Here is a 20,093-nt window from a genome sequence, read left to right on the forward strand (position 1 = left end):
GCAAGGTTGGAAAGGGAACGACATGCAGGGCTAGAAGGGGCGCGCCAGGCCAGGCTGGCGCTCTAGAGTGGTCTAGGCCATGCTAATGGACCATATATCATCACTAGCCTTATATTTCATATTGGGTGTTATATTAAAGACTTTAAATCAACTATCTTGAATATCTCCCAAAAGATGATCTTCCCAAATCTCTTAAAACAAGTTTTCCTAAAAGGAAGATGATGTCCCATGGAAATCATACTTCTTTCACCTCCTCCAATTATTCTCCCTAACCCACAAGTTCTTGAAAAGTTTAAGGTCACTCAAGCCCTATTGGCAAGCAAAGGTCTATGTGTTATCACATCTTGGAGATGGAGTCACATATTGACAAGTCGAGAGAGTTGGGTGTCAAAGTCTTGAGAAAGTTGGTGGATCAACTACTTTCTAAGTCACATACTGAGTTCCTTTGGGACTCCTAAGAAATAGACTATGACAAGACCCTTAATGATCTTATCTATTTGCTAAGATCAACTTCCAAACTATCAATGGACATTGACAATGTGACATTGGATATCCAGTAAAGCTCTCTCTGACCAAATGGTAAAGAGAAATGATAAGTCTGAGATAGTCCCATTCTCAAGGGTCCATTGCCATAGAAAGGGGCATTGGTTGCGAAGCTGCCAAATTTACCTAAGGATATTAAAGTCAATAAGTTTGACTCTACTTCAAGTAAAGTCCACTATCCAACTCTGCTAAGTTTATATTCTGAGATTCTTGATACATGATGTGACTAGTAGATGGATTTCTATTGCATAGTTTAAAGATCGGATTCTTGAGCTACTTCTTAAGAGTTATGCTATATTGCTTAGGAATAAATAACAACAAAGTTTTCATGTGTTTTTGCACTGTAAGGATAGTTTTTCTTCAAAGTTTTTAATATAAAAGGGAAAAATTTTGATTTTATTTATTTTAAAGTATCCTTACAATGGCATTTGTGAAAATTTTGTTGCTTATATGATTCCATTAATAGCAAGAGTGGAAATATGAATTTGATTCTATCATTTGTGGTAGTGTCTAAATTTACCAAAAAAGGAAAGTTTCTCATCACCCAAGTTTCAGTTGGATAGAAACTTGGAATCATGTAAGTTGTATATCATGATGAATGAGAACTTTCAAGCATTGGAAAATTAAGACTAACTACTTGTTCACATGGATGTGTGAGTCAAGTAAAGGACTAAGGGATCGAGTACACATTCTTTTGCACTGATTAAGTCCACCATGAAAGATCGATAAGACTATTTGTCATGATTTACTAAAGTTTAGTAAATATGGTTATACTTACAGGCTTAAGTATAATTCTGAAGCACTAGAAAAATTTCAGTGTATGGCAGAGCGAATAAGAAGAATCAACTTAGGCGGAAAGATAAAAGTTTCTCAAATCTGAAAAGATGGGAGAGTACTTTAGTATCATGTTTTAAGACCATCTTAATGATTTTGAGACCTTATCGCAATTCATCCTCTAAGTGCATTCTGATAGCTAAGAAGAGGAGTTATGAATTGTTGAAGTGGTCAAATCAAGAAGATGAGTCATACTTCGTTCCAAAACAAGTCTTAGAGTCATACTCCAAGACTGTAAGTTGAGTGATATATCTTAAAGGAAGGTTGAAAACACTTGTCAAATGTAAAAGTAAAAGTTTTCTAGTCTTGTACATTTGAAATTGGTAAGTTGTGATGTTTTGGATAAAACAAAGACCAACTAAGGCCAATTGTGTGAAGTGTTTGTCTTGATTAGAATCCACACTATCTCTTGAATATCTGACAAGAAAGTCTTATATGTCAAGAGGACACTGGGAGTCTTAAAGGTCTTGAAAGTCTCAAGAACTAATCAAGAATAAAACCTGAAGTTCTTCACTAGCACACAACTTGAGGTTTATAACCTATCGTGTTGACATATTCTACGCCCATTCCAATTAAAGTTGGCTTTGCATATGAGTTCTTAGAGTTCTCATTTGGTTGCACAACAACTTGGAAGCAATGGCAGGCCCTTGAGCTACCAGGTGGCAAGAAGTTAAGATTGCACAAGTTCAATCCATATGAGTTAGGATTTTTCACTAACCTAGTCTTGTGATTATGGTTTGACAAATTCACATGGATAAAAACACATACACCATTAAATCTAAGTGTCATAAGGCTTCTCTCCGATTCATGAAAATGATGGTGAGGAAACACTTTCACTAAGTAGATTTTAGCTAGATAGTAATTGTGATATTCGCATTCTTAAAATCGTTAGTGGAGCATGTGTGGTTAATCGGCACACTAACATGGATTTGTGAGAAGTGGCAAAGGTCTAAACAATCAAGACTATGATTACGGCATCCCTTTTCATAGTTCTTAAAAATTGTTTAGACACACCTGTGAGCTATCTAAGATAAGGTGTATGATATTGATAAAATTTTATCAAAGCAATCTAGTATCAGAAATCTAAACTTTGGTTAGAAAGTCAATAAAATATTGATTTCTAGAAGTCCAGCTGATTTTTGAGTACATGTCAAATCTAGTGGGAGCATAAGTGTGATGCTAATAATCATCATGTTAGTGGGAGCATGATAATTATGATAAAGGTTGCAAGTTAGCAATGTTAATTATAGAAAACAAAAGGATTCAATTGGGAAAGAGTTGTTTTGCTATAATTAAGGGAGAGGAAATTATACTTCATCTCAAATCTAAAAGCTTAGATTGAGGTTTCAATCGTATTTAGTCAAGTATATATATATGAATTTTATGTTGGAATGGCTCAACATAAGAAAATTCTATATATGGGTCCATTATTTGTGTTCTAAAATTCAATTATGATTACGGCATCCCTTTTCATAATCTGAATTATGAGAACTTGGGAAATTGAAATGGAAATCTTATAGCAAAAGATTGGTTTAGTCTTTATGTGATACATCATGAATCGTGTCCCATATGCTTCGGATATAGGATTGATTACATGTGCTATATTCATCCTTTCCAAAATTTTCCAAATGCCTGGGGAATTAAGAAGGGAAAAGGTGTAGAATTGGATATGACTAAAAGGATTAACCAATTATTGAGGACAATCTAAGGTTTACCAAAGATTGGTTGCTCAAGGACAGTTGGAAGTATAGTGTTAATTATGGAAGGACCGTATTGACATAATCTATAAGGAGGCAACTCTTGTTCAGAAGTGATAGTCAAAATGGAATATGGAAATGTTTCAAAGTTAGAAATTATTCAATCTGTGTAAGATTAGGAAACTTAATGCAAGAAGGATGTTTCCAAGGAGTTGATCTCCTTTGGAATGCTCTGTAATGTTTGTTGTCAAGTCTTTCTAACTTTGTGCATAATCATTACAAGAGGATCAATGCATATTAGTTTAGAATCTAACAGATTTCAGTAAATGGCATGAATTTGGAATTCTTGCATTTGCAGTAAGGAATTGGGACTGTGAAATGAGAATCATTGGAGTTATGTTAAACTGGTCTATTTCTCAAAGTAAAGATCATAGATAAACATAGTATGCATACTTGGTGTTTGGCATGACTAGTGTTTAGAAAACATAATGTACATGCTTGGAGCATGGGACAACTATTGTTTTAATTCAAGAATAAAGTTGATAGCTGAAACAGTATACAATGAATAATGTGTAATCATATGGTGATAAATAAGAGGTGTTTTATTTATATTCATAGGTTTTGATACCATATTAGATTCTATCATTATTGTGTTTCATTTTATATGTTTTGACTTCCAGAATAACTAGCTCGTTCTTCCTGATTGACTAAGTTATTCAAACTATCCACAGTCGGTCATATGTTGGAAGTAGATATGAATCAAGACTGTCATGGGTTGTCTTGTAGAGGTCTAAGATGTTGGACAAAGGGCTACAACACTCATGAGTGCTCATAAGTTCTGAGTATTGGATTCAACCCATGCTCATTAGAATCACTTGATGGATTTTATCACGAGTGATCATGAGACGATAATATATTTTATTCTTCAAACCTAGAGATATGAGTTGTTACTATGAGTTGGTTGTACATTGATTGCACGAAAACGCATTCGGTAACTAGGTGTTATAAAACGTGTCTTTGTGTATGATTCAACAAGTAGTAGAACAAGCCATATGAGTCGAATTTTATCCATTCCTTTTACCTTCGGGGTAAGAGCGATATCTGTGGGCCTCTCGATGATTTGATGATGACAAATGGAAGTGCTCGGCCGGGCCAGGACTGATTTGATTTGTTCAATTAGTCAGTCGTCATAAATCGGAAATCGGGAAATAAAAAATGGACAGAGAGAATGATTATAATCCATGTCTCAGTCCATATGATATCTAGAATGGAGGAATATATGATCCCTTATCTAATGGACGAGTCATTGACAAAGGTCAGAGATCATCGACGAGGTCAGAGTTCGACAGATGCTTTTGAGAGCTACGATTGCCAGTCGGTTCTTGAAGTCATACATGCAATAATAGTTTTAGACTTATCCAAGTGGGAGACAGTTGGATTAATGTCTAAGTCAATAACTATAATTGGTAAGACTTGACCCGACCCGACATGGTCCATTTGGGTTGTATGGCATCATGTATTTGGATAGACTAAAATGAGAGAAATAACACTTAAGGTTTGTTAATACATTATAAGTTCTAATATATTAATAAGATTATTTAATTAGTATTGATCAAGAATTCATCTAGGATTAATTAAGTGATCAAATGAAGACTAATTAAATATATGGGTTGATTGTGCAAATCATCCATACTTGTATAGTGGGCTAATGCTCCATGGTGTATTTGAACCCATGGATCCAAGGAAATGGAAAGCCATGAAAATTAGGGTTTACCCTAATTGTAACACTATATAAAGATCATATTTTTGGGAAAATCGGCCACTATGAGATGGTAGAAAGGGCTAGCCAATATTATGAAGGGTTCCAATTTCTCTCAAGTCATTCCATGTGTATTTGGTGTTGTGTGAACCATTTGAGGTGTTACACATGGGGCACTAGGCACTCAAGCTTCATGTAGACATTCTACATCAAAGAGGTATGTAATTTTAACTTAATATATTCATATGAATCAATGATATTATGCTAGTTAGGATGAATACCTTAGAAAGTTCATATTTGCATGTATAATAGAGAAAAAATAGATCCAAGGTATTTAGGGTTTCATGTACACTTAGGAGTGTTAGAATGCTCAAAACCCAACATCTTCATCGTCAACTTGTTCAACTCCCTATAATCAATGCACATCCGGTGCGAGCCATCCTTCTTCCTAACGAAGAGGATCGGTGCTCCCCATGGAGAACTGCTCGGTCGAATGAACTGCTTGCCTAATAGTTCCTTCAACCGTGATGACAACTCCTGAATCTTGGGTGGCACCAATCACTACGGCGCCTTGGTGATAGGGGCCGCGCCTGTCACCAGATCGATCTGAAACTCGACCTGCCTCTCCGGAGGTATCCATGGTAACTCCTCTTAGGACACGTCAACAAACTCCCTAACCACTGGAACCTCTAAAACGAGAGTCTGATCCCTGACTCATATATCCACCACATAGGCTAGATAACCTGCACACCCGTGCTGAATATATTGTCGAGCCCTAGTAGCTGAACAAAACCCTGATCCCAATCTGGTGCCCTTGCTATATATAATTAGTTCTCCCCCACTTGAGGTTCGAACTACTACCCTCTAACCCTCACAATTAATCATGGCACCGAATCAAGTAAGCCAGTCCATCCCCATAATCACGCACACATCCCCCATGGGAATCGAAATCAAGTCTATCGGGAAGGACACCCCGAAGATCTCCAACTCACATCCTCGGTAGACCGAAGAATTAGAAACCTCGGGTTCGTTGGTGATAGAGACTCGCAACGGACACTCTAGCTTGCTTACTGGCACACTGAACTCCCTACTAAATGTCTGAGATACAAACGACCGACTCACCCCCGAGTCAAATAAAATCAAAACAGGCAAAGAGTTCACTAAAAACGTACCTAAACACAGGTATAGACAAATAAGCATAAAACATATATAATCAGTAAGATAAAGAATAGAAACATACCAACAACCACATATGGTGCTGCCCTGGCCTCCTCTGTAGTGAGCTGGAAGGTATGCACCTCAGCCTTTGGGGGCTCTGCTCTACCTGGCCTCCCGTCTGTAATCCTCAGTGTAGCCGACGTTGGAGCCTGTTCCAGCTTGACGAATAGTAGGGGACACTGGGCCTTCATATGGCCCACCTACTCACAATGATAACAAATTCTGAGTCTGGGAGTCGGAGTTTGCTGCCTGCAATCCCTGGCCAGATGGCCCTGCTTGCCACATTTGTGACACCTACCCCCTGATCCGCAAGTCCCCGAATGAGCCTTTCCGCACTTCCCACAAGTGCGGCCTGGCTATTCCCTAGTCCTGGTATCAGCGGTCTTGGACCATTTCGGCGCTGGCTGTGACTGTGTTGGGTCCTGCCTCTGCTTCCTCAATTGCAACTCAATCTCCAACTCACGCCGCCTAGCGGCCTCCTATAACTCCAACAACGTATCACATCGATAGGTGGTAACAAACTGACGAATGTCAGTCTTGAGCATGCTCAGATAATGTGTCATCTAAGCCTTTTTGAAGCAAAGTCGGGGCAAAACATCTCCCTCTCGGTAAACATGCGGGTGGTCTTCGTCACCGACTCCGTACCCAGTCTCAGATCCAAGAACTCATGTGACAACCGCTCGTGCTCGACCCATTGAATGTAGCGAGCGCGGAACATATCCCTGGACCGCTTCCAAGTAACAACGGCTTTCTGGTCATCCGTATATGACCCAGTCACCAATCTCCACCAATCTTTTGCCCAGTCCTCAACAAGTTCAGGGCACACCTGACCTTTTGGTCAGTAGGACATGAGCACGTGAAGAAGCATCCCTCCACGTCAGAAAGCCACCTCATGGCTATGATCGGATCCTAAGTACCATAAAAATTCGGGGGCTAACTGTTATCGAAGTCCGGTACTGAAAAAGTCGGCCAGCTCCTCCCCCTGCCATTGTTACAGTCGTTGTAGCTGTTGCAGCAGCCGTCTCTTCGAGGGCTGCGTATATGTCATCAAAAGACACCATCATAGCGGTCTTGATAGACCCAAACATATCCGGAATCTGACCCGGACAATCCCGACCACCTCATCGTGGATGACCTCCCTGACACGATCCTCTGTCAACACTTGCCCATCCTATCAGACAACCTCAGGCGCTGTCGGGGCCTCCTGATTGCCCAGCCCTGATCCCGATCCGATCGAGTCATAAAACGCCTCGTAACCACCATACTGAAAATATAACAGGAAGATATCAGACAATCCACATAAATAACTGGGAACCAACTCCCGACTAAACCCGAGGGGTTGTGACTTCCTTGATAAGCATATGGGTCTTGTGATTTCAATAGTACGAGCCCATACTACCTTTCACACCTACCCATATTTGTCTCAAGTATCACAACAACACCCTAACAATATACATATACATGGTGGTCGCTCAACCTCACTCCTAGAGGAAGGCTAATTGTCTCACCACTGACCTACCGTCCTCACACAACTCACCCATCCATGAAACTTCCACCAACCCTACAACACTAATGTATGCTAGCTATACATAACGCTGGACCCTATAGACTTTCAAATATCTGATCCTACCTTAAGCCCCCAATCAAATAAGAACAGAACATAAGGCCAAACCAAACATTCCAAGGCTATAAGATCTTAATTATGTACAACCGTGATGCATACACAAGCAACTGCATTAATGATGCCAATCTCATATAACGAAAACCCTAGGCTAGCAGGAATCATGTAATCAAGCAAATCTATCATGTAATTCCTGAAGATCCCTATCTTAGAACCGACATGTTGCTCTAACATATCACAATATCAAATAACCATATGGTATTTTGGGGTCTACTTACTGGCTCCGACTGATCGTACACCCTACATCCTCCTTTACTTATTTTAAAAATCATTTTAAAATAATTTTGAAAATCCTTCCTTGATTTGAAACTGGATTCACATGAAATTTCCTCCAAATCACTCAAACCAAGGCTCTGATACCAACTTGTAACACCCATAAAAATCATGCCAAATTTAAACTTTTTAAAAACATTTCTAAACCATTAACCATTACAAAACTTGTTTTCAAAATGTATAATATCAGAGCATCCCAGAAACATAAACATAAATATGAGGAGCTTTACGATCACGCCTTTGCCTTTCTGGGATCCCTTCATATACCCGAAACAATAAACTAAAACTGTAAGCCCAAGGCTTAGTGAGTTCCCCCAAAATACCCATACACACAACAATACACATATAATCATAAACAACATAGTATGGGTACAGTCAACCATCGGGTTGGAATATCCCAGGCCCTCAACCATCCGGTTGGAATGCCAACATACTATGTGTCCAATTATCCTCGGGATGGAATACCCCAGGCCCACAACCAACAGGTTGGAATGCCCACATACTACGAGTCCAATCATCCTCGGGATGGAATACTCATGGCCCACAACCAACAGGTTAGAATGCCCAGGTCTATTAGGTTTTGCACAAAGCAGATAAGCCTCAACGGCCAAACAAACATGTGCACATATAACACATAATCACATAACAGTCTATAGACAAACAAACCAATCTAACGGATCATAGCCACATAATACATAATATCATCCTATCTAGCAGGATACCGATCTAACAGATCATACTAGCATAACATAACCAGTTAACAATCCAAAGGGTTGGCCTTGGTGCCATAGACCCTTGAGTATAGTGAGGATAACTCACCTCGCAAGTAGTGCTGAAGTACTTAAAGCTCTGATCGTTGTCTCATTGTAAATCTTGAATTATCACATAATAAATACCAAGTCAATACATAAGATATTAGTCTTGACTAAGGGTCTACACAATCCATCATACCCCTTCTCTCTATTGGGCCTAGGCCCAATGCAAAATCCATAACCTTGAAAGTCCTTATGCAAAGCCCATTGTTGACCTAATTTACCAAATTGAGCCCAACTCCTAACTAGGCCTCATTGCAAGATCCATATTCAAATCTGATCCAAAACACAATATTCATAAATTTTAGCAAAGGCCTAAGCCCAACTAGTCCATAAGCACCCTAAAACATGAAGCCCAAATGACATAAGCACAACAGAGGACGTACGCGGGGCGTACTCGTCCTGATGTTGACCACCATCGAGGTGGTTGACCTAATACGCTGGGCGTACTTGATTTATGCTGGCCGTACGTAGCGATTTGCCAAAACCCTAATAAGTGCTTAACGACGTAAGCACTTAAACCCAAACTCTAGATCCAGTGACCAAATGTGCCTAGGACCCATAAAGTCAAGAACTTTATCACTTTGGACGTCCATAAAACTCTTAATACTTGGTCGTAATCCATTAAGACCTTCCTAATCCATGCAGGGGACATCTTAAGCCATTGGGACCCCATTTTTATCACTCAAAACCTTTTCAAGAGTCTAGAAGAACAATTTATTTCGTACAAATCACATCATGCACCATTTTCAGACTTTTGGGACAAGAAAGGGTTCCTACAAGCCAAAATAGCAAGATCTATAAAATGTATGTGTAAAGTTTGAAGCTTTTTACCTTCTGGAGCTTCTAGGGCACCAACCAACTTAAGATCTACAAGCTGGATCTTCTTCTACAACTCCTTGATGCAACATCTTCTTCTCAAAACACTCAAAATGCACTCTATAAGCTCACACACTCAAGGAAATGACTATGGTTTGGGGGAAACGACTCTAAGCAATGGAGGCTGAGGTATGGGAGGGTTATGAGCTCAAAATGTTGCTTATAAAGCCCCCAAACCCTAAATATTAGGGTTTCATCCCGTCATAAGTACGCCTAGCATACCCAAGTGTACGCCCAACGTACTAAGGCAGAACTTAGTGCGCTTAGCGTACTCTTATGCACGCTCATCGTACTCCTTCTTGGTCCAAGGTTGCAACCTTGGCCCTTAAAATTATATTGGGTCTACACTTCCAACCCCAAGGACTACAAATAACCAAATAATGATAGTAGAGAGGGTTCAGAAATACCTGCAAAATCTCAGGATGTTACACAAAAATTTACATGAACTTTTACACGATAATCTTTGGTTTTCTCACCTCTTTGTGTTCTTGTAGGTTACTCATTCTATGGACGTCTTTGCATTTGGGGATTTTTCTTAATTTTAGGTGCAAGTGAGTAATATGTTGTGGGCATGCTTCTAATTCAATGCTTATAAATTAGATACAGGATATTCATGATGAATTATTTGTAAATAAATTTATTATAGAATGTTTCATGGCCACAAGATATCTGATACTTGAGACACGAATCAAGTATCACCACAACACCCTAACAATATACATATACATGGTGGTCGCTCAACCTCACTCGTAGAGGAAGGCTAACTGTCTCACCACTGACCTAGCGGCCTCACACAACTCACCCATCCATGAAACTTCCACCAAACCTACAGCACAAGTGTATGCTAGCCATACATAACGCTGGACCCTATAGACTTTCAAATATCTGATCCTACCCTAAGCCCCCAATCAAATAAGAACAGAACATAAGGCCAAACCAAACATTCCAAGGCTATAAGATCTTAATTATGTACAACCGTGATGCATACACAAGCAACTGCATTAATGATGCCAATCTCATATAACGAAAACCCTAGGCTAGCAGGAATCATGTAATCAACCAAATCTATCATGTAATTCCTGAAGATCCCTAGCTTAGAACTGGCATGCTGCTCTAACATATTACAATATCAAATAACCATATGGTATTTTGGGATCTACTTACTGGCTCCGATTGATCGTACACCATGCATCCTCATTTACTTATTTTGAAAATCATTTTAAAATTATTTTGAAAATCCTTCCTTGATTTGAAACTGGATTCATACGAAATTTCCTCCAATTCACTCAAACCAAGGCTCTGATACCAACTTGTAACACCCATAAAAATCATGCCAAATTTAAACTTTTTAAAAACATTTCTAAACCATTAACCATTACAAAACTTGTTTTCAAAATGTATAATATCAGAGTATCCCAGAAACATAAACATAAATATGAGGAGTTGTACGATCACTCCTTTGCCTTTCCGGGATCCCTTGATGTCCCTAAAACAATAAACTAAAACTATAAGCCCAAGCTTAGTGAGTTCCCCCAAAATACCCATACATACAACAATACACATATAATCATAAACAACATAGTATGGGTCCAGTCAACCATCAGGTTGGAATACCCTAGGCCCTCAACCATCCGGTTGGAATGCCAACATACTATGTATCTAATCAACCTCGGGATGGAATACCCCAGGCCCACAACCAACAGGTTGGAATGCCCACATACTATGAGTCCAATCATCTTCGGGATGGAATACTCACGGCCGACCCCAACAGGTTAGAATGCCCAGGTCTATTGGGTTTTGCACAAAGCAGATAAGCCTCAACGTCCAAACAAACATGTGCACATAAAACACATAATCACATAATAGTTTATAGACAAACAAACCAATCTAACGGATCATAGCCACATAATACATAATATCATCCTATCTACCAGGATAACGATCTAACACATCATACTAGCATAACATAACCAGTTAACAATCCAAAGGGTCGGCCTTGGTGCCTTAGACCCTTGAGTATAGTGAGGATAACTCACCTTGCAAGTAGTGCTGAAGTACTTAAAGCTCTGATCGTTGTCTCACCGTAAATCTCGAACTATCACATAATAAATACCAAGTCAATACACAAGATATTTGTCTTGACTAAGGGTCCACACAATCCATCATGTCCCTTCTCTCTATTGGGCCTAGCATAATGCCAAATCCATACCCTCGAACGTCCTTATGCAAAGCCCATTATTGGCCCAATTTACCAAATTGTGCCCAACTCCCTAATTGGGCCTCATTCCAAGATCCATATTCAAATCTGGCCCAAAATATCGTATTTATAAAGTCCAGCAAAGGCCCAAGCCCAACTAGTCCATAAACAGCCCAAATGACGAAAGCCCAATAGAGGACGTACGCGGGGCGTACTCCTCTGGTGCGTTGGGCTTACTCGTCCTGCCGTTGACCACCATCGGGGTGATTGACCCAGTACGTTGGGCATACTTGATTTATGTTGGGCGTACGTAGCGATTTGCCAAAGCCCTAATAAGTGCTTAATGGCTTAAGCACTTCAGCCCAAATTCTAGATCCAGTGACCAAATGTGCCTAGGACCCTTAAAGTCACGAACTTTATCACTTTGGACGATCAGAAAACTCTTAATACTTGGTCGTAACCCATTAAGACCTTCCTAATCCATGCAGGGGACATCTTAAGCCATTGGGACCCCTTTTTTATCATTCAAAACCTTTTTAAGAGTCTAGATGGATAGTTTATTTCGTCCAAATCACATCATGCACCATCTTCGGACTTTTGGGACAAGAAATGGTTCCTAAAAGCCAAAATAGCAAGATCTATAAAATGCATGTGTAAAGTTTGAAGCTTTTTACCTTCTGGAGCTTCTAGCGCACCTACTAACTTCAGATCTACAAGCTTGATCTTCTTCTCTAACTCCTTGATGCAACATCTTCTTCTCAAAACACTCAAAATGCACTTTGTAAGCTCATACACTTAAGGAAATGGCTAGGGTTTGGGGAAAACGATTCTAAGCAGTGGAGGCTAAGGTAAGGGAGGGTTATGAGCTCATAAAGTTGCTTATATAGCCCCCAAACCCTAAATATTAGGGTTTAATCCTGTCATAAGTACGCCAGCATACACAAGCGTACGCCCAACGTACTAAGGCGGAGCTTAGTGCGCTTAGTTTATTCTTATGTACGCTTATTGTACTCTTTTTTGGTCTAAGGTTGCAACCTTAGCCTTTAAACTTATATTGGCTCTACACTTCCAACCCCAAGGACTACAAATAACCAAATAATGATAGTAGAGAGGGTTCGGAAATACCTGCAAAATCTCGGGATGTTATAAAAAATTTTACATGAACTTTTACACGATAATCTTTGGTTTTCTCACCTCTTTGTGTTATTGTAGGTTACTCATTCTATGGACGTCTTTGCATTTGTGGGATTTTTCTTAATTTTAGGTGCAAGTGAGTAATATGTTGTAAGCATGCTTCTAATTCAATGCTCGTAAATTGGATTAAGGATATTGATGATGCATTATTTGTAAATCAATTGATTATAGAATGTTTCATGGCGACCAGATATCTGATACGACTGTTTGATTTATATTACATTGGTCCAAATTTGTTCTAATTCTTGAATTTCACATTACTTAGTCATCATATCTAAGCCTTCCTAATTACATCCCTTTTCAGCCAAAAGGTTTATTACATGGTTGAGATCCATTAACAAACAAAGCGAATTTTAGAATTCTCATTGGAATTATTAAAAATTTGAACTAACAAATGTAATTGGTCATCATATCTAAGCCTTCCTAATTACATCCCTTTTCAGCCAAAAGGTTTATTACATGGTTGAGATCCATTAACAAACAAAGCGAATTTTAGAATTCTCATTGGAATTATTAAAAATTTGAACTAACAAATGTAATTGGTACTACCTTTTACGTATGATTTTTTTGTGTGTCGGTTCTATCATTAACTGTTATATATCTTTGCTTATTTTTGCAATTTTGGTGTCAATTTTCTTTAAAAATGAAACTCTAGCACAATTTTAAGGAATTTAACTAGAATGCATAGAATATCAAGTACAATTGGTAAATAGAAAAAAAAAATATAAAGTTGAATGTTATAGTGAGCAAGTAGGTGGAAAGGTTGCTGATTTGAAACACATAAATATAGATAATTTTGTTATGATATAATAACTTTCATATTTTTTTCAAAGTTATTTTTGTTTTTATTTATTGTTTATTTTAAATGTGATTGTAACACAATGAATAAACATTAGTTCAAACATTTAATGTAAGGTTCCAAATTTCTACCGTTTTACTGTGCAAGAAAATAAAAAACGATTCGTTATATATGTTATGTTTGCATGAAATTTGATATAATAATAATAAAAGCTCTAACTCTTATTTTTTTTATTTTTTTCATTGTGAATATATGTTATGTTTGCATGAAATTTGATATAATAATAATATATGTTATGTTATTTTTTTTTTTATTTTTTTATATCACAATGTATTGTATACTACTGTCTCTTATACTCTAGGGATTTAGTTGCAAAATATAAATAAGGTGTTATTTGTTTATATGTTTTTTTGAGTTATGTATCTAAGTAATATATAATAAATATTAAGAGGCAACCATAAAATAAAGTACAACTAACTTTGTAACAATTTTTTTAATAGTATCTATTTTACAATCACTACAAGAAATTCAGCCTTTAGCGACGACACCAATAGCGGTGACACGAAGCTTTAGCGGCGACTTTTTAAAAAGTCGCCGCTAAAGCTTCGTGTCACCGCTATTGGTGTCGCGGCTAAAGGCTGAATGACACCGATCCGCGTTTTGACGTTTTGGTAAACACGAATCGTCTGATCGTGGTTCTAATCTAACGGCTAGAGTGGTATTGGAACGCATAAACTTAATACCGGCGACTTGCGTCGCCGGTAAAGACCTGCAAGTGTCGCCGCTAAAGGTCGACGCAGTTAACCCCAAAAATTCATCGTTTTTTTTCCTTTTGCTGGTCTGCTACTCTCCATTCGCAGTTATTTTTTCTCTTCAACATAGATCATCGATTCCTCAATTAAGTCGTCAAGTAAGTGAGTGATAGGAATTACTTACTTTCCGGTGACTATGTACAATCGGCCACAAAGAAGATACCGGCGGAGAGAGCCATTTTCTGGTGAGGACCATTTTTCCGGCAACACTGACCTTTTTCCGGCGACTGAAAGGTGTTTCCAGGTCAATTTCCGCTCCCTTTTCGATTATAACATCAATTTTAAGCTTATTGTAGTAGTTAATTGCAAAAAATTGTCTATTTTAGTTTTGTTGATTGTGTTCCTAACCACCACCAACGACTACCCCCCCCCCCCCCCCACTGGACCATTTTTGTTGATTTCATCATCACAGGTTATATTTATTTCTGTTTGTCGTGAAATTTGAGTTTAATTGCAAAATATGTGTAGTTGTATCAATTATGTGAAAATTGTTGTATATGTATATTTGATGTTTGTATGTAAATCTATGTAAATGTGGTGTATATATGTCAATGTATACGTATTTGATGTATATGTAGTATATGAGTATTTGGTATAAATATGATGTTATTATCTATATATATCTGATAGTTTATTTTATTTCCTTATTTTTATTAGTTTATTTTAGATTTTTAGATCTTTTTATCATTAATGCATTGTATTTTATTTATTTTTCTTTAGTATGGATTGTACCGGGTGCTTGTTATGTTGCATGAGATATTTTGTAGGTTTTTCGATGCTTGTTGCAGTTGCGGGTTGATTGGAGACGGACTTAGTGGGCTCCCGAGGCATTATTGAGCTTGGCGGAATCAAAGAGGAAGAATTGGGTTTTGAAAGTTATTGGCTTGGATTATATGGGCTTGAGAATATGGATCATAAAATTCTAATTTTGGGCTTGGAGTATCCATTTGGTGGCTAAATGATGATTGGTGCATTTCATATTACATGGACAAGGGGGGACCAAAGGAATCTTTGGTAGTGGAAGACTGGAGTGGTGGAAGGAAGGACCAATAGCATTACTGCAACATTTGCGCGGGTAGAATTTTCGTCGCGCGGGTACCCGCGCAACTGCCTAGTTTGGGCATTTTGGTCATTTGTCACACCATAACCCTTGGGGATCAGATCTAGAAGCTCATTCACGTTTTTCCACCATTAGAGACCTGCAAGAGGCGATTTTGGGAGCTAGAAATCATTTCCTTTCATCTTTCCAAATCTTATGTAGTTTCTTTATGCAATTAGATTATTGTTCTTGTTACTTTGTTGCCATGAGTGGCTAATACTCTTATTTGGTTGACTTTGGCTGAAAACCAATGAATGTTTGTGGGTTTTGAATGATTTATGTTGATTATCAATTTATTCCATGTTTATGATTCTAGTTTGCAATTCTTATGCTTATTTGATGCTTTGATCATGAGCTTAGTATTTGATTGAGCAATGGTTGATTTATTTCATTGATTTTGCATTGGATCATTGAATTTATCTAGAACAAAGGCTCTATGATGGTAGAAATCATCTCTAGCTTATGAATCATATCTCCTTTATGGATGTGTAAGCATTTGACATCCTCTAGGAATTGGGGATTCCTTCATTCTTAAGGCTAATTGATTTCTTGGAATTAATTGCTTCAATTGACCCTTGATCTTAATTAAGAAGGTGTGTTGTGGGCTTCCCCAATCTCCATACTACCTATGAGGAATCTTGGCATATCATGCTTCATGATTGTTATAACCAATTTGGGATGAAGGATAAGCTTTGTATTCGATCCTAATGATAAACACACAAATGTTTATTGTGTTGAATTGCCTTAGTTAACCAATTATTCCCAACCTTTGAGCATCTCATCAACTTGCTTAATTGCAAGGTTTTTAGTTATTCAAGTATTTTAGTTTTCAAGTAATAAAAAAAACCCCTTTTAGTTTAATTATAGTTAGTTAGTTTAATTTCACTAGTTCTATTGAATTGCATTAGTGATTGAATACAACCATTTCCCCGAGGATCGATACCCCTTTTTACCATTATATTACGTTTATTTAGCAATCAAAGGGTGTAATTTGCTTGGTGGGCTTGACATCTCACCAAGTTTTGGTGCCGTTGCTGGGGAAATTGGTTATTGTTATTTGATTGTTTATGCCTAGGTCTACAAGAACCGGTGAACTACTCTACAATCCGGAAATTGAAAGAGAAGCGAAAAGGTTAAAAAGTTAGCCAAACAAGCAAAGCAACAACAACTAGTTCAAGCTTCTTCCTCTTCTCCACTAATCAACATAGAAGATCAAGTTCATACTTCAAGTGATACCGACACCGAGCTGAATTCTCCAATTGTTGGTCATTCCTTTGAAGACATTCCGTTTGAAAACCACATAGCCATGAATCACACTCCACCTCACAATCCCAACCCAGACCCAATCAATCAAGATGACAATACCCCATTCCATCAACCAAGACAACAACCACAAGAACCTCTCATTGATATGCCACCTTGGAATCAAGCCCCTCCTCAAAACCAACCCAATTATCAACCACCACCACAACTACAAAACCAACACTTCCACCAAAACAACCAACCTCAAAACAATGCTTTTCAAGTTCAACAAGTACATTACCCAAATCAACCCAATTACCAACACCCTCCAATGTACCAAAACCCAATGTACCCACAACAACAACCTCCTTACAATCAATACCCTAACTACCAACCTTATCTACCACCAATCTACAATACCCAACAATACCCATATCCACCTTACCAACAACAACCCAATTACTTGCAACAATATCCCAATAACCCCAATCCACCCAATCCCCCTCAAGAGTTGACACTTAGACAAATGATGGAAACAGATGTTACTCATACACCTCTTGCTATTGTTTATCCTGCAAACCGCCGAGGGATTGAATTGAAGTCAAGTTTCATCCATCAACTAACCAAATTCCATGGGTTGGATAGAGAAGATCCTCAAAAGCATTTGAAGTCCTTTCATATGATATGTGTTAGCATGTTGCCCGAAAATGTGACATTGGATGATTTCAAGCTAACCGCCTTCCCGCTCACCTTGGAAGATAAAGCTAGAGAGTGGTTATTCAACTTACCACCAGGATCAATTCACACATGGGAAGAGCTAATCAAGGCATTCAATAGCAAATTCTATCCCACCTCCTGCATTTCAAGTCAAAGAAGTGACATTTTGGGGATTCGTCAAGGGGAAAATGAAACATTTCATGATTTTTGGGAGCGCTTCAATAATTTGTGTACAAGTTGTCCTCAACACAATATACCCGAACAACTACTTCTTCAACAATTTTATGAGGGTATGAATGAAAAAGATCGGAGGATGATTGATGCTTCAAGTGGTGGTGACATCTTCAACAAAACCCCTCACGAAATCCGATTACTTTTTGGTACCATTTCTCAAAATCAAAGGAATTTTGGGACTCGAAATGACATGAAGAGAAATTCTACACAAGTGGTTGGTGAAGTTAGCAACACTCAACATTTGGAATCAAAGCTCTTGGATTTGACTAATGTGTTAAGTCAAATGGGGTGGGAAGTGGTCAATAATTGATGGTATGTGGTATTTGTGCAATGACGGGCCATTATACGGATAAGTGTCCCACACTTGGAAGTGAACCGGAAGATGTGAATGCAATGGGCGGATATCAAGGTCAACCAAGACCCACGGGATTTCAAAACAATTTCAACCCAAATTGGAGGAATACCCAAAACAACTCTTATCCACCAAAGCAAAATCCACCAAATCTTTTGATGAGACCCCAACATCCACAATACCAATCCCAAAAACCTCCATATCCACAAAATTCTTATAACCCTCCAAATTACTAACACCCTCCACAACAAGGTCAATCAAGTGGCAACCATCAAATGAGCCTTCAAGAGCTTGTTACTTCTCTTGCTCAAAGTCAAAACCAATTTCAACAAGAAACCAAGAATACTTTCTCCAACATTCAAGCACAAATTGGAGACTTGGCAACCGCTCTCAACTAGATAGAACAAAGGGGTAAACTTTCATCACAAACTGAGAAGAACCCCAATGTGAGTGCCATCACCTTGCGAAGTGGGAAAATACTTGGAGAAAGTCAACCTAAAAGAGTTTCAAGAGAAGCCGAAGATGAAGTGATCATTGTGGAACCTCCAAAAGTTGTAGTTCCTCCAAAGGAACCGGTTGTGCCAAATGTTGATCAACCCGGTCCTTCCAACAAACCCATCAAATCATTGGTCATACCACCACCTTTTCCATCCTGGTTGGCTTCCTCAAAGAAACAAGAAGAAGAGAAAGAGTTTCTTGAGACTTTTCGCAAGGTTCAACTCAACATTTCACTATTGGATGCCATTAAGCAAATCCCACGTTACGCCAAATTTCTTAAGGATTTGTGCACCAACAAGAGAAAATTCAAGACAAATGAGAAGATTCAAGTAAATGCAAATGTATCCACGTTCATCCAAAAGAAGCTTCCACCCAAATGCAAAGACCCGGGAATGTTTGCCATACCTTGTACCATTGGTGATTTACATGTTGAAAGTGCCATGCTAGATCTTGGAGCCTCAATCAATGTCATGCCATACTCGGTTTTTCAATCTCTCAATGTTGGACCTTTGGAAGAAACCAGAGTCATCATTCAATTAGCGGACAAGTCAAGTGTATTTCCAAGAGGCATGTTGGAGGATGTACTCGTTCAAGTTAATCAACTAATATTTCCCGCGGATTTCTATGTCATTGACCTTGAAGATAAGACTCCTTCCAAGTCATCTATGATTCTCCTTGGAAGACCTTTCATGCATACCGCTCACACAATCATTGATGTCCATAAAGGAAAGATAACTATGGAGTTTGATGGAGAAACCATTCACTTCAACATATTTGAAGGAATGAGGTACCCTAGTAACATTTCTCCATTGTATCGGGTTGATGTGATTGAGCCAATAAACAGGATAAGCCCTAATGTATGCACAGACAATATAATCATGGAAGATGATTGTAATCTAAGAGGGAACCTCAAAGAAGATTGGATCCTCCAATGATGGAAGTGGTCAAGAAGAAGATAATTAAAAGGTTCAAAAGGTGCAAAGAGAAGAAAAAGGCATTTCATGACAAGCACATCACCCAAAAACACTTTATTCCGGGTCAAAAAGTTCTTCTTTATCATTCACGCTTAAAGCTATTCCCGGGAAAATTACGATCTCGATGGCATGGACCTTTTATTGTTATAAAAGTGTTTGATCCTAGTGTGGTTGAAATCAAGAGTTTGGAAACAAACCAAATCTTCAAAGTGAATGGGCACCATTTGAAACTATTTTATGAAGGCTTTGACACGGGAGAATTCGACAACGTAACAATGG

The 20,093-nt window shown here is 38.4% G+C and overlaps 1 protein-coding gene across 1 annotated transcript in view; it reads left to right on the forward strand.

Moving 5' to 3' along the window:
• LOC128127816 (uncharacterized) overlaps positions 1-19,775 on the forward strand; it is a 31,255-nt gene extending 11,480 nt beyond the window's left edge. The window contains exon 2 of the mRNA XM_052766518.1: positions 18,741-19,775. Coding sequence (XP_052622478.1) covers positions 18,741-19,775 — 1,035 coding nt within the window. The remainder of the gene's footprint in view (positions 1-18,740) is intronic.
• The last annotated feature ends 318 nt before the right edge of the window (positions 19,776-20,093 follow it).

Source organism: Lactuca sativa, chromosome 8 (genome assembly GCF_002870075.4).
Source record: "Lactuca sativa cultivar Salinas chromosome 8, Lsat_Salinas_v11, whole genome shotgun sequence".
Taxonomy (NCBI): Eukaryota; Viridiplantae; Streptophyta; class Magnoliopsida; order Asterales; family Asteraceae; genus Lactuca; species Lactuca sativa.